Raw genomic sequence first — 22,399 nt, 5'->3', positions numbered from 1 at the left:
CTTCTCACCTCTGTCTGGTCAAGAGTCATTTGTGGACTTGACCTTCCTTCTGGCCAAGGCTCCTGTCAGGGGCCCAGGCAATACAAACAGAAAAGCCTCTGGGCTAGGTTTACTCGTGGCCGCTATTAACATCCTGTCCCAGGTCCAGCATGAAGTGGAGAAGGCGAGGCACGAAGTGTGTATAATGGAGAGTGACTGATGTACTGAAGCGGAAGTAGACGAGGCTGAGGAAGCCTAGAGGACACACAGGAAAGGCAAGGATGGAAGTACCATGGGAATAGGCACTCAGTAGGTATTTATTAAGTGAGTAAGAGAACAGAAGGAAAGAATATCCCTGAGTTACGTGGGAACATGGTATGGGCAGGAGCCTGCTGGTGGGAGAGGGGAGGGCTTCAGGGCGGAGGAGGGACCTGAGACGGAAAACCACCGTGTATCGTGGGCTGTTTTCACGCCCGTGTGCTACCTCTAGAAAGAAAATGAGGAGTAAGAACGGAAAAGCAGGACACTTCAGACTTAAAACAGGTTAAAGAAATATAAGATCTGGTCAACAGTCTCTTGCTGATACCATGGGGAGAAAAGGGTCGCGTGGGGGATTAGCAGTCCCCGCTCCCCTTTTGCTGGGCATCCCCTGGGGGCTCCTCCGCTCCTGCTGATAAATATGGTAAACTCTGAGCTTTTCCTGACATAGGAAAATAAGGTTCCCATAAATAGCACAGCCTACTTGCTTGAATACTGATGCAACAGGCTTCCATTCTGACAGCCAGCCCTTGACATTCTGTCAACCTCTTGGGAAGTCACTTCTGCCTGTTCTCCACGAAGCTGATTTCACAGCCGCCTCTGGAAATGGTAGGCACCCTTAGAAAAGGAAAAGCCCTCCGTGTTTCATTTGAGCCAATTCTCCTTACAACAAACATTCTTCCAGTTCTAACGATATTGCTGAATGTCACATTTCAGTGCTCCTTTCGAAAAGTGGGGAGCAGAGGAAAGGCAGAGGGTTAGTATTTTCTACCTCTGACAGAGAATTAGAATTTTACATAGAATATCTCACTTAAGTGCCATAACAACTTTAGGCGGGAGAGAGGAATACTTCATTTTATAGAGATGGGGGCTCAGAGAAGCAGGGGAGTAGCAAGGACACCGGTCTCTAAAACACATTCTCTTCCCATCCTGCTCTCCTGCCTCCCTCCGTGGGTATCTGCAGTTTACAAAGCAACTCCCATGAACTACCCCCTTTCCGCCTCACAAACTTGAAATCCGCGAATTATTTTTCATTCCCATTTACAGTGGTCTGAATGCTTATGTTCCCCCAAACCATTCATATGTTGAAGCTTAATCCTCCATGTGATGGCCCTTGAAAGGAGGGGCTCTAAAATGACTTTAGTGAGGGCGAAGTCCTCCTGAAGGGGATTGGAAACCTTCTGTCCTAGGTTCCCTGCAGCGGGGAGGTAACAAGTAGGTGGCCATCAGCAAACCAGAGGTGGGCTCTCCCCAGAAACTGGATCTTGGACTTGCCAGCCTCCAGAACTGAGAAAAAAGTGCTGCTCAATGGGCACCTGGGTTATTCCGTGGTTTAAGCCTCTGCCTTCCGCTCAGGTCATGGTCTTAGGCTCCTGGGATCAAGCCTCCCATCAGGCTCTCTGCTCATCAGGGAGCCTGCTTCCCCTTTCTCTCAGCCTGCCTCTCTGCCTAATTGTGATCTTTCTCTCTCTGTGTCAAATAAATAAATAAAGTCTTAAAAAAAAAAAAGGTGCTGTTCAAGCCACCCCATCCATAATAATGTGTGAGCAGCCTGAGTGACTGAGCACCATTTTAAGGGGGAAACTGAGGCTCAGAGATGGGCACACGGAGACAGCGTGTTGTAAGAAAGAAATCACCAGTCTGGGAGCAAAAAGACCTGACTTTTACCCCTGGCTTTAACCGCAATGACCTTTGTGACCTTGGGCATCCTTTCGGGCAGAGGGTTTTCTCGTCTGCGAGGTGGGATTAGGACTAAATGGTCTCGCGTCCCCAGCAGTTCAAATAGTCTGTGATCCTGGGAAACGTCCAGGTGTTCCTAGTAATGAAATTAGAACTTTAGTTGCAAAGGGAAGCCAACAGAAACTTAGGTACACAACTGGCTCTGGTGAGATATTTGCATTTGTTCCTACGCTGAAGTTCACACTTTCAAGTTTCTACAGTTACAATGTCTTAATCATACTGACAGTGCTTTGAGAGGGCCATTAACATTCCCATTGGAAATGGAAATGCCAAATTGCTAACAGCACCCTGGGGGCTTTGGGTCTCCTGCTACCATCGCCTGAGATAATTTTTTTCCCTATCATATTTAAGTTTATTAAAATATCAATCTTTTTTGGTTTAGAAACAGAGATGTCTATGCCAGTGTTTATACAGAGGGAAAAAACACCGCGTGCCCCAGAAATAAGCCCACCCACATGTACCCCGCCCCGCTGAGCTGGTGGAAACATCTGAGGAGGCCAAAGGCTGCCAGCCCGTGGGACTTCCCCTCGGTAGGGGGCGCTGCCGGGTCTGAGGCCCAGAACTGGGGAGGGGAGCCAGGATGTCTTGCACAATAAGGTATCTGGTAGAGCAGAAAGAGACCCGACAGGCCAGGTTTAAATCTGGGCTCTGTTGCTTGAGGCCCTGGGAGGGGGACCTCTCCCAGCTTTCTTTTCCTGGCCCATAACTTCCCAGCATTTCTGGCTGAGAATTGTTTCAAGGATGAAATTGTTTCAGGGATTGTTTCAAGGATGGAATGAAGCTAGCTAGGTAGGTCGTTCTACTATTTGCATGGAGTAAATGAGAAAACCGAGGCCCAGGAAGATGAAGGAACTTGCCAGAACATGAACCCGTGTCTGGTCCAGTCCTAAAGCCTGCATGGTCAACCAGTATACCCAGCTGCCTATCCAAATGAAACAAGGTCCTCATTCATGGTTACACAGTTACACTGACATGTTGCCCCATGGGATGCTGTCTGTGTCCCCGGATTTTCACAGGGCATCTTCTGTCGCTTCGATAAGGAATCCAGATCTGGACTCCCGGCTTCCAGGTCCAGAGGCTAGCTTCTGGGCCCACAGTGAAGATGGGCCCATCCGAGTCAGTAATTCACAGTGAGTACTGACCGCCAGGGCAACCAGAAGCCTTGAGGCATCATGACCAACGGCGGTCACATTGTACTTGGAAGCCAAGTCAGAATCAGAAGTTTATCTGCAAAACCTGGGCTCAGAATGAGGGGCATTTGAGAATTTCAGTGGCTGACAGCTGCAGGCTGGTAAATCCAGGCTCTACAGGTGGGCCTCCGACCTGCTTCACCTGTGGGACGGTGAGATCTATAGGTCTTCCACAGCTTCCTCTTCTGGGGATAGCATATGGACAGATGCCCCCTTCTTACCCAACATTTGTCCCTGGGACTTGACTTTTCTTGGATTCCATGGTTGACCAGTCCAGTCCTGTTTATTAACTCATTTCTTCACGTAGAGCTTTTTTGCTTTCTATCAAGGTATACTAAAATATGGAATATATGGAGCCTGTTTGTCTCCCTGAGATGACTTTGAAGATCTCTGTTGATTCTTTTTTTAAAAATATGGAGCCTGTTTGTCTCCCTGAGATGACTTTAAAGATCTCTGTTGATTCTTTTTTTAAAAATTATTATTATTTTTTTTAATTTATTTGACACACAGAGAGAGCACAACTAGGCAGAGAGGCAGGCAGAGAGAGAGGGGGAAGCAGGCTCCCTGCTGAGCAGAGAGCCTGATGCAGGGCTCGATCCCAGGACCCTGGGACCATGACCTGAGCTGAAGGCAGAGGCTTAACCCACTGAGCCACCCAGGTGCCCGAATATCTCTGCTGATTCTTAGTAAGTTGTGCTCATCACAGACATATACCCCTGAAACAAATAATTCCTTATATGTTAATAAAAAAAAAAAAAAGTTGTGCTCAAATTTGTTTATCTTTTTTGTTGTTGTTGTTAAAGATTTTATTTATTTATTTGACAGAGTTCACAAGTAGAGAGGCAGGCAGAGAGGGGGCAAAGAAGGCTCCCTGCTGAGCAGACAGCCCAAAGCAGGACTTGATCCCAGGATGCTGGGATTATGACCCGAGCCAAAGGCAGAGGCTTTAACCCACCGAGCAACCCAGGCACCCATATTTATCTATTTTTTTTAAAAAAGATTTATCTATTTATTTGAGAAAGAGAGCTTGTGAGTGGGGCAAGTGGCAGAGGGAGAGAGAGAGACTCCTCAAGCAGACTCCTTGCTGAGCAGGGTTCCCGATGTGGGGCTCCATCTCAGAACCCTGAGATCATGACCCGAGCCAAAATCAAGAGCCAGATGCTTAAGAGACTGAGCCACCCAGGCGCCCCAGTCATGCTCAGATTTAAATCTTCAAGAGAAATCTTCCTCATAATTCCTAGTCCACCAGAACTAGCAACAGAAACAAAGCCCCCACACATAGTAGGGGCATGGTCAATGCCCACATAATGACAAACACCTTCCTTGGTGACATCTGGACAGGACACAGTCCATGACCTCAGGCAATTTCACAGTCTAAAGAAGAAGACAAACATGGGTAGAGAGGCATGACCCAGGATGCTTGAGCGGAGACAGCGGCAAGAGGGTGGGGTGTTAACAGGATCAAGGAAGAGCACAGGCCGCCATCCTGGGAGGGGAGGGGCCAGAGAAGACTTCCCCGAGGGGACATCGGTTACAAAGGACGAGGAGAAGACTCACAGGCAAGAAGGCAGGGAGGGTTGTTCCTGACAGGCAATAGCATGGCACCTTTGAAGAATTCCCAGCAATTCACCAGGAGTGCAGAGTATTATGAAGGGCAGGTAGACGGTTTTCGTGAGGGATCTGGGGGAAATAGAAAGAGATAAGACTTTGTCCCAATTAGAAAGAAGGTGCCCCTTTCTCCAGCTGCATTTGAGCACCTCCCCTTGGCCGGATGGCTCTGTGCATACAGTGCGCAACTGTACACTGAGGCCGTTGACACGGTATACTCTCTCATCAGGGACATGTTTCATGGCTCTAGATGTTTGGATTTTGCTCAGAACATGCAGAATCTGAAAGATTAATGAGAGGCGTTTGTTATTATTATTATTATTATTTTAAGATTTTATTTATTTGAGAGAGAACGCTAGCACAAGTTGGGGGGAAGGGAAGAGGGACCAGCAGACTGCCCGCTGAGCGGAGGTTTGATCCCAGGACCCTGAGATCATGACCCAAGCTGAAGTCAGACCCTTATCTGAGTGAGTTAAGGCACCCCATCAGAAGGGTTTAAATCAAGAAAGTGACACGACCACTAACTGTGTTTTGGAGAGAACACTCTAGAAGCAGAGAGGCTGACCCATTGGTGAGGAGTTGAAGAGAAGGCTAAGGGAACCCAGGGCAGGGGGAGTCCAGGGAGGACTCAGGCAGAGGCACAAGGCAGGGAGGTGGAGCAGAAGGAAGGCTTTGGCGAATGCTTGGAGGTTAGTCTGGTTACAAAATCCAATCGGACATGAGGGAAGAGAGGGCACGTGGGGAAAAGATGGCAACTTGGTTCTCAGGCTCAGGGGACATAGACGTGAGACTCAGGCAGAGGGAGGAAGGAGAAACTGAACCCGTCCAAATTGGGAGTGAAGAGGGCTCAGAAAGAGATGTCGGGGAACCTTACATTTCTGAGACAGAAACAAGGGTGCTGGGAGCAGGCTGGAGGCTGAGTACATGCTGGCCCTCTGGTCCTTCTTGTCCCCACTGAGTCTGAGGCAGAGGTATCTGTAGAGACCAGGACTTTGAGTGGGGGCTGTTCAGGGGCTGAGAGAAAGAAACAGCTGCCATGGGGGTGGCTGTGTGAGGTTGTAGACTGGGGACACGGAGAAGAACTGCCAGGCACGGATTGTTTTCTCCTGGCCTGACAGCTGCTGTCAGTCAGGGAACCAGATGGAATAATGAGGTAAGATTCTCCCAGCACAGAAGCTACCCTCTGGGAGCAAAGCAGGTGCTTTCGGATACAGACTTTATTCCCTGAACCACTAGAGGGCCACTGAGGCTAATAGGGTTTGTTACCAGAGTGCAAGAAGAAGCTCCCAGATGCCCTCCCCAGTTAGAACCAGGAACCTGCCCTCCATAACCTTTGCAGGCCTGAGCAAGAGTATAAATGAAGGCATATACACCAGATGTCCAAATATTTAGAAACTATAAATTAAGCTATTCCCATAGCTGGCCTGCATTCCCAGCCAGGCTCTTGAACCGTCTTCCCAGTCGTCACCCTTGCATCCCAGAGGCTAACAGAGCTGAGCTGAGTGCTCCCCAAGCCTCCCCCCACCCCTGTTCCCACCTCCCGCAAGCCACCTGGAAACCTGGGCGTGACTCAGACCTGCTGGCTCAGGCCAGGCCAGTCCAGGCCAGCTCTGACGAGACCCTCTGAACTCGGGACAGACAGTGACACAATCAAGGTCCCCAGGAAGCCTCCACAGGCATGTACCCCTCCCTCAGTGCCATTTTGCCAACTCAGGATTTCCAGGCAGTTCTAAGCACCTCCCAATACTATATCACCCGAGTCGAGAGAAGGGAAAGAGCAGAGTTATCCTGTGGAAATTTCTCTGGCTAGATCCCCACCTTGCATAATTTGAAGCAATTATAAACAAAGCAGGCTGTTCTGGAAACAGCCCAGTCTCTTTCTGCTGGTAAATGGTAAAACAAAATGTGCTACATCCAGACAATAGAACACTACCCAGTAATGAGAATAAACTACCAATATCTGTAACGACGTGTAAAAAACAACCCATAAAGCAGTCCAAAGCATTGTGTTAAGTGAGAGAAGCCAGACACGCAGAAGGCTGCATACGTACCGCACCATCCTACCTAGAAGACGTTCTGGAAAAGGCAAGCTGCAGGGAGAGGTGGCCAGCCAGGGGCAGTGGGAGGGGATAAACTGCCAAGGGACAGAAGGGAACTGGGGGATAAAAATGCTCTATGGCTTGATTGTGTTGGTGGTTACCAACTGTATACATTTGCCAAATCTCACCAAACCAAACACTTTAAAAAGTGTATAGTTTATAAATTATAGTTGATAAATTATACCTGAATTGTATAGTTGTTATATAGTTTATAAATTATCCCTGAATAAAGTTTGTATATTTATATATTATGTTGTATAGTTTATATAGGTATATAGTTGTTTAGTTCTATAGTTTATAAATTAAACCTGAATAAAGCTAATCCCCTAAATAAGTAAATAAATAAATCATGGAGATTATCTTTCTCTGGCTTCCCAGGACAGAGGTTGTGATTTTCTCCCTCTTCCCTGGTGGGGGGTCCATTTCAACCCAAGTGACCCTCTCCTATACTTACTCTTCACTCAGTTACCAAATCAGAGACAGACAGACAGACAGAGACAGAGATTTAAAGAGAAAACATTTTCGTATTTTGCCGTCTGTGAGATGTCGGATCCTCCTAAGATCAGGCCCCAGGCAGGGAGAAGGTCACCTTTCCAGGGCCTACGAACAACAGGAGAACATCATAGACTGAGAACATCACCTTTCAAAAGATGCCTCAATTTCCACCACCCAGCAACTTCTCTCTCACTTAACACACAATTCTTTTTAAGTTTGTTGTTTGTTTATTTTTGGCACCAACGTGGTGCCAAGATCAAGAGTCACACGCTTTTCCCACTGAGCCAGCCAGGCACCCCCACACAACCCTTTAATAGTAAACCTTCTGTGAATGTTGAGTTTTTGTTGAAATTTAAATTTTTTTTTTTTCTCAAGCGTTCTGTAGGTAGTCTTTTTAAAATGACTGTTCTCCCCCTCATTTACTCATTTTGCAAATTTGCAATTTTTCATAGGTTGGATTTGCTTATAAGAAAGTATACCTGACAGGCCATCGCACCTCCATTTTGTTTCACGGATTTGCCATGAGGGTGTTTTCACTGTCGCGGGGCCCAACTGAAAATCAGAAAAATGGAGAGTAGAAGGGTAGAAAATAATACAAAACAACTGATTAACATGGTGCATTTCTTTCTTTCTTTCTTTTTTTTTAAATATTTTATTTATTTGACAGACAGAGATCCCAAATAGGCAGAGAGGCAAGCAGAGAGAGAGAGGGGGAAGCAGGCTCCCCACTGAGCAGAGAGCCTGATGTGGGGCTCGATACCTGGACCCCGAGATCATGACCTGAGCCGAAGGCAGACTGAGCCACCAGGCGCCCCAGCATGGTGCATTTCCATTTGTCTCTCTGATGTGGGCTTGCAGATGCTCACACATTCCTCCCAGTTTTATATTTCACTAAATATCATGAAATCCTAGGAGCCACTTCCTTTGAAAGTATGGCTTATACTTATGATAAAAATGAGGGCAACGGCTTTTTAAAAATCATCCTGTCATAGGTATGACTTTCGGCATGAACATCCATTACACCAAAGGTCTGTTCTTGACTCTGGGGGTCTAGGAAATCTATAATCACCCCCTGAAGTCACGTAACCTTTCAGTGACTCAATTTACTCCTCTGTCAAATGGGAATGACAAGAACGCTCTTCCTTTTCTGTGGTGAGGGGCAGAGGCAGATGGGAAATGGCTTCATAAACTATGCAACAATGCGAGCCCGTGGGAGCTGTGAGTTCACAGGCAGCCAGAGACGAAAATGTGACTCCCTCGCAATGGCAAGGGCCCCGGCCTTTACAGGAGACCCTGAAAGCTTATTTGTGCTGGGGATGTTTTTCTTTCTGGTTTATAACCAACGTGTAGGCAGCCCCCTTTCCCTTCCTCCTGCTTACAGGAGCACCATCTAGAGGTTCCAGGCGTTCTGTGCTGAGTTCCGGATCCTGGAGCACCGGGCTGGTCAGGGTCCCCCAGCTTAGCGTGCGCTGGGCTCCAACCCCAGTGCGCACTGAGAAACCATGGGGGTCAGCACTTCAGCCTGGCCCGCCATTGTCTGGCCCCACGGGTCAGTGAACAGGCTAATGGGGCCTGTTCAGGGAGGTGGGGCGCAAACAATGGGAACAAATGGCTGTGCTCCTAAGAGGCAAAGTGCTGGCAGGATTTCCCCCAGAGCTAATCAATTCCAGAACCACTCACCCAGGCAGCTGAGCCTCTATGGTCGCTGACTCAAAACGGGCCACACTGGTGCTGGGGAAATGAGAAACTATCACACCAAAGGGAAAGGAAATGAGATCGTTTAGCAGAGATAAGGGAGGACCAAGAGGACAGCCCAAGCCCTGGCAGGACTGAAGCGAGGGAGGCTAAGTTCCCCTTTCTGTGCAAGGACCCGCTCCCCTCGGCCGCACTGCACGGAGCTCTGCTCGCCTGCAGCTCCGACCATTGCCTCCCTCTGCTCTCCCCCTTTCTGGCCTCCACCAGCTGGCCAAGCAAGCGGGACCTCACAGTTACAGGGGGCAGGCACATAAGTCATTGATCATTAAGGCAGGGAAGGGCTGGAGACACCACCAGCCCATGGGGTTCCCAAACTTTCCCCCACCAACTCTTCTTAAGCCCCCTTCTACAGGGATCCCATCCTTGGGAGATTTTAAAATAGCTGCTTTTATTGAACACCTGCTCCTTTGGGTTGTTCACCGGGCTAAGAATTCTTCTTAGAATGCCCACAAAATATTATGTTGGCAACAATGCCAACAAAACCACTGGGAGGGAGGTGTAATTGTACCTCTATTTATTTATATAAGAAGGTTCAGCCTAGGAGAGGTGTGTTTGCCCGAAACACTACGTCTATAAAACAGGAGCGTCCGAATTGAAACTAGGTACATGTGGTGTCAAGACCCCACAGGACGACAGCATTTAAGAAGAAAGAGCTTGTGCCCCCCGTCATTGTGCTCCTAGCTATATACTCAAGAAAAAGGACATATATATCTACATGCCAACTTGAATATAAATGTTTATGGCAATAGTCAAATGGTAGAAACAACTCAAATGTCCATCGAGTGGTGAATGGGTAAACCAGATGTAAAGCATCCATATGGCAGAATTAGGATTTGGCCACAAAAAGGAACGAAGCACTGATACTACACCATGGACGGTCCTGGGGAACATTCTGCTAAATTAGAGAAGCCGGGGCGCCTGGGTGGCTTAGTCAGTTAAGCCTCTGCCTTCGGCTCAGGTCATGATCCCACAGTCCTGAGATCGCGTCCCATGTCAGGTTCCCTGCTCAGTGGCAAGCCTGCTTCTCCCTCTCCCTCTGCCTTTCACCGGCTCTTCTTGCTCTCTCTCTCTCTCAAATAAATAAATAAAATCCTAAAAAAAAAAAAAAAGAAAGAAAGAAAGAAAGAAAGAACCCAGACACAAAGGACCATAGAATATATGATTTTGTCTACATGAAAATGTCTAGAATAAGTATGTATATGTAAATACTGACATAGAAGTAATTACATGTGAATATATAAAATAAGGGAATTATTATATAATAAGTAAATATATAGATGCAGAAAGTGGATTCGTGGGGAAACAGGGAGATAAGGTGGTCATCCCTAAAGGGTATAGGGCTTCTTTCTGAGATAATGGAAATATTCTCTAATGGGCTGTGGTGATGGTTGCACAGTACTCTGAATATACTGAAATCCAGTGAGTCCTACACTTTCAACAGTGCCTTGTAGGGCATGTGCATTATAACTCAATAGAGCTACTCGAGAGAACTCGCCCATGCTGTGACTGGAATAGCACGACTCCCTCGGACTCTCATGTGTCCTACAGTGGTTCTGACTTGTGCAGACAGAGAAACAGAAGCCATGTGGAGCCATGGAAGGAGCAAGGGCTTTGGAGCCAGCGACCTTGGACAACATCTTTAGCCCATCTCGGCTCTGGTTCCCTGTCTGTAACCTGGGGTTAGTAAGTCCCATCTTACCAAGTTGTTGGGGTACATAGGAAAGCCCCCAAACCTTTCCTCCAGTTCTAACATTGCCCGATTTTGATGCAGGAGGCTTGAGTGAAGAGGAAGAGGTGGGCAGTGCCTGTCTGTGGACAGAGAGGTTCACCTTGCATTGAAGTCACACCCACCCACCAGGGATCCTTCTCTTCTCCTGTGCAGACCGCAGGCTGGTCAGCTGGATGGGGGATTTGGGGATTTGCTGCCCCCTGTCATGTCCCCAAATAAGAGGGAAGTTAGAAAGCAGGGCGATTTGTGGGAGCTCTAGGGACAACTCTTGCTGCCCTTGGAAGCTGGGGGGAGTGAGGCAAATGAGAGAGTGAAGAGGAGGCCAGGCTCCCATAGAAACTTTGCTCGATTTCAAGACAGTGGGATGGGTTGCATGGTTCCGATGTATGCCCTCCCAGCTCGAAACATCTGCCAAAAATGCAGAGATGCTTTTCTGAAAACAACTGGAAGATAGAAAGAGGAATAAAAAAAGCTAGACAAGTAAAACACAAAGCAGAAAGCCCCAAACAATTTGGTAACAGAGGTACTTAAATACTACTAAGAAAACGGTAGTAACAGGCCAACCATAATGGTAAAGTACAAGTTCTGGATTTAGGAATTTGCCCACTCACTAAAATTTACTGTTACTTCCAAAATCACTCCTCATGGTACTTCAGAGGACATTCAAGGACAGGAGTCAGGCAGCAAAAAATTTGAGTCACTCTGGGCTTGTGTTCTCAGCTGAGGCCAAACGAAGCCCTCTGGTTTCAGCTCTCCTCCTTCAACAAGTGTTTTGGTTTGGTTTGGTTTGGTTTTATTGCCGTCTACACAACGCTGTGTTTTCTGCCTTGTCTCCCTCTTGGTTGGTGATTTCGCATGACATGCCGTCTGGTCTTCCCTCAGAAAGCTGCCCTTCTCTCTGCCCCGCGGAGAGAAGCTGTTTATTAATCTTCATTCGGGCCTGGATGCTAAGGCATCAACAATCTACATCAAATTAGGTGTCTTTGAACTGAAACACACATTAAAAAAAAAGGTTAAGTAGTGATCTGCTGACAAAAACACTGTGACCAGAAGTTCCCGGGCTCCTAACCCTGTTTTTTCTCCAGAAAGTTCTCTCTGCTGTCCAGGGCTCAAGTCTTTATAGACCACAACTACTGTGAGCACGAGCAGTGGCCACACACACTCTGTGTTTTTAATGCATGTTCTCTCTGCGCTACAGGTAAGGAAGTTGAAGTTATCCATATTAATGGATTTAGAGCTCCCATGTGGAAGTGGGGGGGTTTGAATCCATTTCTCTCTCACTCTCCAGGGAGGAAAGGAACTCTCTAGCCTGGGAGCCGGAATGCCAGTTCTTAGAAAAGGCTGCCCAGGCCTGTATCAAGGCTGATGGGAGGGCCTCCGGAGAGCTGAGCGTAAGTCAAGGACAGGGCCTATCTGAGAAAGGAAGGGGAAAGACCTGGACACGATCCTCCAGATGTAGTCTGGTCAGTGGGGAAAAGATCCATCTTCCACCAGCACAGAAGAGAGGCACCAGAATGAAAAGTGTGGGTGCCAGCCTCACACAGAGAGAAGCAGTGGCGGGGACAGGAATTGTTCAGCTTAGAAATGAGAGTGTGGGGACCTGCAGGAGGGATCTTGAAATACCTCGAGGACTCTCTTGGGATTGAGAACTGGAAGGAAAGCAGGTTCAGAGTTACAAGGAGCAGGTTGTGACTCAGTGTAAGCACTGTTTTCTGATCCTCAGAGCTCTCCAAGAGGCCAAGATTGGGAACTGGTGGTCCCTAGGCTCAATCCGGCTGCAGACACAATGTGTTGGTTCACAGCATTTCTGAAAAATTGGATTTCAGTGCCTCTGCTGTGGGATGTGTGTCTCCATTTTCCAGAGCCTGTGCCACCGCTTCCTATCACTCATGTGCAGCTTGACTTGCCCTTCAAGTATTGGGTTGACTGATTCAGCAAATAAAAATACAGGATGTGCAGTTAAATTTGTTTCAGACAAATGACAAATCCCTTTTCATGTAAATATGTCCCATGCAGTACTTGGGATATACTTCTGCTGTGTCTATAGTTAGTTATGTCCCAGTACTTGTGATTTACTAATACTGTCCCACATTCAATCTGGCAGCCCTACCCTGGAGGCCTGAACTAGGAGCCCCAGATGCTGCATTTTGAGGAAGCATGTTCTATATTTGGGAAATATTCAAATACTTGTCTCAGAGGAATGCTAGAGAATGAAACGGCTAAAATGGTCTAAATGGCCTTATTTTCTTGAGCTCTCCCATTTCAGAGAGATAAAACAATAAAAGCTAGAGGGAGATAATAATTCTAAATAACAACCCCGGGTGCTATTCTGGTGTGCATGACAGGTGGGACACTGGCTTGTGCTGCAACAGCAGAATGTTCTACCAGAACTGGGACTGATCGATAGATAAGGACATAAAGGGGTTTTGACCTCAAATATCAATTGCAAGTAAAATGTTTGTTAAGTGCAAGTTGATTGATGTGCCTATAGCCGGGAAGAATGGTGGCCATCCCTTTCTGGATTGGGGCATGAACCCAGAGGCATGTAACATCCCTAAATGATGATTCTAGTTTATCTGTCAAAAGCCATCTTCTGCTTCTCCGAGACTGGAGTAAGTCATCCTGACACTTGTTTTCCTATCCTGCTGCCAGCACTGGGTTTCTGGTTGTTTTGAACAGACCGTGACCGACTTCCCAGGGCCCAGAACATGGCAACAGTTGATAGGAGAGCAGAGGCTGGCCTTAGTGCACAGTTACCACGGCCTCAGTTTCTTCTGCAGAAAAGGAGGTACAAGATCTCCAAGGTCAGTTCCAGAAATTGTGCTGCTGAAAGTGTCAGGAGTCTTCAGTCATCAGCTAGCTTTTCTGCACCCTCCTCCTGACCTCCGAGGAATTAGGATATTTACGTTCAGTGGGATTGAGTGAGCCTTTGGTTTAACGCCCCCATTTTGGAGATAAAGCAAGTGCTCTTCATGGTAGGGTGGTGAGGCCCAGAGCTCTTTGTGGCTCAGTGGGTGGCCTCCCATTCTTCGTTTATGGTTAATCCTGTCTCCCTCCCTTACTTTTACTTAAATCTCTCAAGGTCCCTCACTCAAAACCAACAAAATGACAAAAGGCAGGGGAAGTTAACAAAATGAATAAAAATATTTGGGAGAGAGAAGGCACAGCACACTAGTGTATGGACAGATGCACACAAAGGCAATATCCTTAGCAGTTCCAATTTGTCCTTCTCTGGAAAAACTCCTAGGAGACCTGGGCTCTGCCCTCTCTCTTAAAGACAGACTGATCCAGAACATTCCCAGGTTGACTCAGATGCTAAGTATTCCTAATGACACTGGGTTTCCTTCACCATTCTCCTTTTCATCAAGATTAAACAGAGAAAAATCTCAGGGGTTGCTCAAAGTGAGTAAAACTCAGTAAAACTCCATTTCAATTGTCGTAAAGTTGGGACAAATTGATATGTGCTTTTTACAGAAAGACTGAGCTTAAAGTTGAGAGGTCACTGACCCAGCAACTTCTGAATCTTAAACAAAGGCCTTCAAGTGACTTATGGCTCCACCATTTTCCCAAATAATGGCTGTTTTCACTGTCCATTCTTTTTTTTTTTTTTCAATATTTTATTTATTTATTTGACAGAGAGAGCACAGCACGGGGAGCAGCAGAGGGAGAGGAAGAAGCAGGCTTCCTGCTGAGCAGGGAGCCGGCTGTGGGGCTCAATCCCAGGACCCTGGGATCATGACCTGAGCCAAAGGCAGATGTCTAACAACTGAGCCACCCAGGCACCCCTCACTGTCCATTCTTGGTAGGTATTCTGTCTCCTCCATGAGAACTTCTGGGGACCCTGCACTTTCCACCTCTTAAATTTCTCAGGGTCTCGTACTTCCATTATGCACATAAACCCCCAGCCAGCAGGTGTTGAATGAATGAATTGGAAATGAAGGGAAAAGAACAGGGGCTATGGAAACAAATATCCTGGATCTCGTTCCTCCGATCACCAGCTGGTGAACTTGGGCAAGTTTTTAGTTTCTCTAAGCCTCTGTTTACTTATTTGTAAAATGCAAAGAAACCACCTTTCCTACAGGGTTGTAAAGAGAAAATGCAATAATGAAGGCACTCAAGAGGCAGTAACTATTATTATTGTACCTGTTGAATCTATACCAAACTCAAGGGATGAGAACCACCACAGGACAGTATGATTTTCTCGCCTTTCAAAGAGGTGCTATTCTGTTTGGCACAAAGTTATAGACTGGCCATCTGAAGGATGAGTGGCTTTGTGTAACTGCCCACAGCAGTGGGCACTGTTTTACTGGTCCCTAAGACTGTTTAAGGAGAGGCATTATAGTCAACAGTGGAATGCATGCCAATTGTTTTATTTATGATGCCTATTTGGGTGACAAGGCTGGCCAGCAAGTGGCCCCCCGGGAGAAGCTTTTGGCCCCCTCCACGTCATTACTCCACAATGCGGCGAAAAGACTGCACAGCTGGGGAAGCTGCACCCCAATCGATGGGCTTCCGGTACTCCTTCTTGTCCAGGAGGTACTGCCTGCCGCGGTAGTTGGGTAGCTCGTAGAAAATCCAGACGCCATCCAGCACCTTACTGGAGTGCACCTCTCGCATGTGAAACTGCTCCATGATGGAAGGGCAATCTTCAGTGGTTTCGTACATCTGACCATTAAAATCTCCTTTCTCGAAGATCTGAATCTTATACTGGCCTCCACTAGACTGGAAAAACACAGGAGGAAATAAACTACGATGATTATGGAAATCACCAACACGTCAAGAACTCCGAGAACAGCGTGGTTGGGAGCCCACCATCTTGAAAGCCAGAGGGTCTGATCTCCCATCCCCGCTGCATACTGACTGAAACAGCAGACCTTCAGTGAGAAAAACTTGATGCCTTAAAGTACTTAGGAGGTAGAGAGAGTGTTCTGGAAATAATTCATGTACTCAGTCTTGTGATGAACTGACCCTAGGTTTTATGCAAGCCTCAGCAGCCAACAGAAGAAAACATGCCATTAAAGGGTAGGAAAATGTTAAGAAAATGCTTCCACATGAATGTTAAAAAAAAAAAAAAAAAAAAGGAAGGGGGGGTAGCGGGTAGCAGGGGCAAAAGAGACAGAAAGAGCTGCAGCAGGGGAGCTGGTGAGCGAGCAGGCGGGGTGGCGCGGGCCCCAGTCTCACCAGGTGAACAGCTCGGCAGGAGCTGAGGCGGTCGTTGAGACCCATCCAGTGCTGGTACTCAGGGTACTCGCCCCGGGGCAGGATGTACATGTAGCCCGCGAAGTTGGGCCTTTCGTACACGGCCCAGGTGCCTCCCTCCACTCGAATGGAGTTGCAGCGACTCAGGTACATGTGGAAATCGGCGCAGTCGCAGTCACAGTCATAGTGGCGGCCTTGAAAGTGCTTGTCCTCATAGAAAGTGATCTGAAGTGTGAGGCAAATAAAGAGAGGAACTGGGGAGTTGGGCGGCTTTATTCCTAAAAAACTAAAGACCAAGAACATAGTCCCCACTTTGGAAATTTCCTTTCTCTTTGATGTTGAGGAGGAAATACGGAGTTCTACTTCACCTCCCAACATCTACCTTCTGGCAGACGACTTTAGCTGTCAACAACAGGAAGGAAAACTTTCTGAAGGCTTAAAATGAAGCAAAATAAGAGAGTGCCCTAAGATAAGCCAGACCCAAATTCATGGCTTCCTCCTCTTTGTTCCCCTAACTCACAGTACTCATCGCATAAAAAAATAAATTATCCACTTACATATCTCTCTCCCCTCAGACTCTTACTAAACTTTTTCCAGGGGCAAGGACCAAGCCTTATTTAAGCTATGGACCCCTGCACCCACCACTGGACAAACCCTCAATCAGTGTTGCATGAAGATGAGAGAGTTCCAAATGCAAACATTCACTCCAGGTGATACGAAGATACACAGAGAAAAGTAAAACAGACCTTAGCTTTAGGGAGCTTATTTCAGATGGATATAGAGCATATGCATGACAATATTTTATGCTCTGTTATTAATTTATTGCCAACAGAGTAGTTACAAGGCAACAAAATGGCAAGTCAAGAATGTTCTTTTCCTCAAACTCTTTCCCAAGTTTGCCCCACAACCTGTGGGGTAAGCCTGAGACCTCTGATGGCACAGCAGTATGCAGCTCCGAGAACTGGGAAATTATAAACCTGGGATCTTGAGCTGCATCTCTGCAGTCAGACTCACTAGCTCAGGCAAGCTGCCTCTCTGGGCTCCTGCTTCCCACTTGTCAGATGAAGGACTACACTAGATTAAAGGTCTGGGTGTAAAAATAAAACGTTCCTGTTTGCAGCAGGAAATAGAATTCCTAGGCGCTCCTGGGGCTTCTTAACGCAGCTTCTGAAAACCACCAGGCCAAATGGACCGTAGAGTTTGCCCCTTCTTGTTCTACAGTTCCACAATCCAAGATAAATGTTAGTTTACAATCAAAACGGAAAGAACAGGTGTCGAGTCAAGCAGTTAATTCCCTAGCGTTATGCTGCCACCTCGTGGCTAATTGGCGTTATCAGTTTAGAAAAAGAAAACCAGGTCAAGCATTTCATAGGAAAGGAGTAGAGACAGGTAGTCTTGAGAGGATCTTTGAGGTGAAGATTGAAGGATAAGGAGGGGTATCTGGGAGAAGAGAAAAAAGGATTGCCCACAAGGAATAAAAGAGCATGGCCCACCACAGGAATAAGTAGTTCAAGCTTGGCGCATATAGAGTATGTGGTGAAGTATCCAGAAATAACGGATGCCATGCTAGAATCCCTTTGGTTGGAGTGCATGGAAGCAGGTGGTTGCTGTGAGTGTGGTGGAGGTGGTGCAGGCCAGCCAATGGCAACTGCTAGCTGATGACACAGAGGGAACAAATGGAACCGGGGATTTGGTGACTGATGAGATGTAAGGAATGATGGAAAGTCAGAAACCAAGAATGACTTTCAAAAGGCCATAAAACCTCAGTGCTTTCTACCCCAGGAGAGACTTTCTAGATCATAGGCTACTGATGGGTATTGCCTGCCACCTTAATCTACCCTTCCAGTCTCTCTCCCCTCTTGTTTTCTGTTCCTTATGAGCTTCCCGACCCCTTCTCACCCCTAAATCATCGACTCCATTTCCTTTCGTCCTCTCCCAAATTTCTCTTCCACCTCCATTTCGCACTTCAGCATAGCAGACTGAGAGATACATGGCGTCTCAGTCTCAGATGAAAACAAAATTGCAGCACCCGCTAGTCACTATCTCTGTGACCTTGGATAGGCCACTGAACAAAGCTCAGGCTCTTCATTTGTAAACCTGGATAACAATATGCACTCCAGAGGGCTGTTCTGAGAAGGACACAATAAAGCACTTAGTTTAATTTGGTTCATAATTGCCAATAGACTTTGCTACTGTGGCTACAGATGAAGAAGTTAAATGACTCGCCTAAGGTCAATAGCTAGTGACAAGTCCGTTGCAGGCAAGTGAGTGGACTGCTGTGCAAAAGTCCTGGTCAGTGACTTGTGATTCATTTTATCTTCTCTCCTTTTGCTGTCTTCCCCTGCTGTACAGCTAGCTCGGTTTCACAGACACCATTTACTCTCCTAGTAATGGAACGAGACTGATTCTGAGTCTGGGAAGCTTTCCCCAAAGCCTGTGGAAAGATGTTTAGGAAAACCAAGGTAACTTCACTAAGAATGAATAGATTCTAAACTCCTTAATTTAACTTTAATTTAATTTACTTTTGGGTTTTGGTCAATTAGTCAACAAAAAAAAAGAAGCTTTGCAAGGGATACGCTAGGCAAAAAAGTTAGTATCTTTTTTACTTGAATGTTTCCCACACTTGGTGCCCTATGTACATTTGCCTGGCTGACATCTGAATCTGAGAAGTGGAAATATACACAATGTTCTATAAGGTCCCCTTGCTGGCCACCCTTTCAGCAGACTAGCCAACCATCCCAAGGTTGAAACAAAGTACTGTGTTGCCACAGAGACTGAGCTCCATGAATCAAGCTCTCCTTTCAGTGGGAGACCTTCCAAATCTCAGAGCCCAGAGAATGTTGTACTTCTACTCAATTTCCATTTGCAGAAGGACCAAGAAATCTACTCTATAGTGAGCTGAGATTCTTGGACAAAAAAATCTGTAGAGAGGACTAAGAAATACTGCTGGAGATTGCCTAGAAATTATTACAAAATTCCTCTTATTTTCATTTAGTTTTTGAAAAAATAGCCCATTAATCCAATATAGCAGAAAGAAAAATGTTGAGTATTCCAGGTAACAAAACCAAATTTAGTAAAATGCATTGTTTTTGCCAAGCCCATAACTCTGATTAGATTGCTAGTAAGATAGAGGGAAAGGAAGAAGCAATAGAGAAAGATTAACTTGTTCTTTTGGTCTAGCAAGCAAGTTAGCTAACCACTGTGAACAACGCAGCTGTAAGAAGTAAGAAAGCACATTATTACTGCTCTGGAAATCTTTGAAAGCAGGGGTATTTTCATCTAGGAGGGTTTTCTGTTTTAAGATTTTGTTATTTGAGAGAAAGAAAAAGAGAAAGATCAAATAAGCAGGGGCGGGGGGCGGGCAGAGGAAGAGGGACAGGGAGGCTCCCCACTAAGCAGGGAGCCCAGCACGGGGTTTGATCTCAGGACCCCAGAATCATGACTGGAGCCAAAGGCAGACACTTAACTGGCTGAGCCACCCAGGCGCCCCAAAGAGGGTTCTGTAACAGTCTTTCCTCAAGTCACACGGATACTCATCTAAGGATTTACAATTCTTCTCAGTGGGATTTTCATGGCCTACTTTGAAGAGCCTCAGAGCACTATAGACACTGTCTCATTTTTCTCCTGAAATCTTCTAGATGACAAGTATCATTATTAGTTTTATTTTCCAAGTGGAAAAAAAAAATCAGGCACTACCAATTCTGGAAGAACAGGTGCCTCCTGATATGATGTGATGGGAAATACTTGATATTGCCTATGTAACTTTCTGGCCAAAGATGGTTAGTCTGAATCTAAACATGAGGAAACAATCAGACAAATGCAAATTTCAGGACTTTCAAAGGCACCTGGCCTTTGAAAAATGTTAATGTCTCAAACAACAACAACAAAAAGGTAGGGCGACTGATCCATATAAAAGAGGCTAAAGGAAAAAATGGTTAAAGGAACATGGCAACCAAGGGTAATGCATGATCCTTGACTGGATCCTGTATCGGGGTGAAAGCCAGCCATGAAGCACATTTAGGGAAGCAAATGGGGGAAATTTGAATATGGTCCGAATATTAGGTATTGTATTTATTGTAAATTTGGGGGACAAGATAATGATAGTATGTTTACTGGAGATACATGCTTAAATACAGCAAAATAATTGTCTATTTACTGCCAAATGCTTTAGTACAGAGAGACAGACAGAGACCCAATATATAGCAAAATGCTAACAACTGAAGAATATAAGTGAGGGATATAGAAGTATTTATTCAACATTTCTTTCTTATTCTTTTCAGATTTAATGGGTTTGAAACTTTTCAAAGTAAAGAATTGGTGGGGGTGGTGAGGGTGGTGAGGAAATCAGGCATAGATCCCTTCACTCCTAAAGCCCGTGTAAGAGATCAATTTCCAGACCAACAACTGTAAATCAAGTATTTGAGAGGCAATTTTCCTAATGTAAGTAAGCACTTTATTTCAGGAAATGGGTAAGAGTAGCTGCTTGAATGAAGTGGATATGTAGGATTTAATTCACTTGATGGATTTTTTAGAACGTTACTGGTTGAGGCTAACTTTTATAGAGCAATTTTTTAAAAGATTTTAAGTAATCTCTACACCCAACATGGGTCTCACTCAAACTTAAAACTCTGAGATCAAGAGCTACATGCTCTACTGACTAAACCAACCAGACACCCTTTACAGAGCAGTTTTTAACTAAATACTAAAAGTTTTCTACTCCACCTATTATTAGCAGGTATTATTTCTGGGGAAATTGGTTGCCGCAAGGCAGAAATCATGATGATATTTAACTGATATATACCTGCACAGTATTGAACATCACCCCCCACCCCCAACACAAAGATACACCCTTAATAACTTGTTGGGGAATTCTGTTAGAGTAAAAAATATAATGAGCATTTCTTCATCTTCTCTCCCCCAGTCGCAGCATTCAAAACCACTGTCATACTCACCTCCAGGCAAAGAAGCAAAAGCTTTTCTCCACATTCCTTTCAACGTATCTTTAGGTACATTGGAAAAGAGGAAATATTCCGAAAGAAAGGAAACACTGGAAAAGAAAGGTACAAAGGAAAAGAAAGTGGTAGGCTACAGAGTGTGACCGTTACTTACCTTGGTTCCAGACTTAGACATTTTGGTGCATAGACTGGTTTCCCCAGTGCTGGAATCCGGAATAGCTACAGAGAGTTGGAGGCACAGAGACATTTATACTGGGCTGGTTTCAAATCAAACATTTGCTTAGTCATGAGAATAGGATCCAAAAATTGAGTCAGTCATTTAGAGGCTATTGATGGTTTCTAGAAAAACAATTGGGATTATGAAATAAAGGAAAGCTTCAGTACCCCTTCTAATGCTTACCAAGCCTTGCTGTATTGTAGACTTTGCTGAGTCAAGGCACCAAAACCCAGCCAAAGTTTTCAAAGTTAAAAACAAAAAAGTCCCCCTTACCTGGGCAATTTGGTTTTCTAGCAAGCCACCACCTTGAAATCCCCAGGGTCTTCTTTTTTCTTCAACAGAGCTTGCGGGAGAGTCAAAAAGCCACCCTCTAATTCTGAACAGAAGTAACATGTTCCAAAGCAACAAAATGTAATGACTACTAAACACAATGCATGATCTTATGTTTGGAAAATGTCACTACAAAGGACATTTCTGGGAGGATTAGCAAAAATTTTAATCCGGACTGTATATGATGCCATTGTGAGATTTCCTGAATTTAGTCAATTTAGTAATTTGTACTACAACTACAGAAGAGAATGTCTTTATTTTTAGGAAATACATGCTAATGTCTATAGGAGTAAAGGTTTAAGATGTCTACAACCTACTCTCAAATTGCTGAGCAAAAATACTACTACTATCGAGTGGTAAAGTGAATGTATGGCATGTTAGTAAGTGCTAAAGCTAGACGAGGCATATGTGGGGATTCAGATTCTTGCAACTGTTCTTTAAGTTTGAAAAATTTTCAGGACATACAAGTTCTGATCCACAAGAAAGGCTCTACAGAATGTAGCATGAGGGACAGAAAGCTACCGTGAGAATCACAGTCCCGCCAAGGTTGAGCTAAGCTCAGCTTGCTGCCTGGTTGGTGGCATTTTTCTGCCATGATACTCAATGGGAACCTGTTCAGGGACGTTTCTTGGCACCTATTACATCTGACTTTTGGAATGAGATTACATTTTATGTAAATTAAAAAAAACCAAGTCAATCCTTCTCTACTTTCATTTTCCTGGTCAAGTACACTCTTCTTAAAAGTCCATCTTTCTCATGTTTTTATGAATAAAGCCATCCTACAAATGGGATTCTCCCAGCATAAATTATGGTTAATTCAAAAAATGGTAAATGTGCCTTGTTAG

General features: G+C 45.5%; 1 protein-coding gene across 2 annotated transcripts; it reads right to left on the bottom strand.

Moving 5' to 3' along the window:
- Positions 1 to 15,215: 15,215 nt before the first annotated feature.
- On the bottom strand, positions 15,216 to 21,530 carry CRYGS (crystallin gamma S). 2 transcript variants are annotated; one of them, XM_059388036.1, is made up of 3 exons: positions 21,162 to 21,530; positions 16,035 to 16,277; positions 15,216 to 15,575 (listed from the first exon to the last, which is right to left on the bottom strand). In XM_059388036.1, exons 1-3 carry the CDS (start codon positions 21,252 to 21,254, stop codon positions 15,303 to 15,305), a joined length of 609 nt encoding a protein of 202 aa, XP_059244019.1. In that variant the 5' UTR covers positions 21,255 to 21,530; the 3' UTR covers positions 15,216 to 15,302. The 2 variants fall into 2 exon arrangements, with proteins under 2 accessions (XP_059244019.1, XP_059244018.1); XM_059388035.1 differs by lacking the exon at positions 21,162 to 21,530 and having other exon boundaries at positions 16,035 to 16,696.
- Positions 21,531 to 22,399: the final 869 nt, after the last annotated feature.

The sequence above is a fragment of the Mustela nigripes genome, chromosome 2 (assembly GCF_022355385.1).
Source record: "Mustela nigripes isolate SB6536 chromosome 2, MUSNIG.SB6536, whole genome shotgun sequence".
NCBI classification, from domain to species: domain Eukaryota; kingdom Metazoa; phylum Chordata; class Mammalia; order Carnivora; family Mustelidae; genus Mustela; species Mustela nigripes.
Note: the sequence above shows the minus strand (reverse complement) of the source record. Positions and strands in the feature narration are given on the sequence as shown.

Bases quoted from the DNA above. Each gene is read 5' to 3' on its own strand.
- CRYGS (XM_059388035.1), bottom strand. From the start codon at position 16,430: ATGTTGGGAGGTGAAGTAGAACTCCGTATTTCCTCCTCAACATCAAAG. The intron at 15,576-16,034 runs GTGAGACTGGGG...GTGTTTTTCCAG, and splicing joins CCTGCCGAGCTGTTCACCTG to TCTAGTGGAGGCCAGTATAA.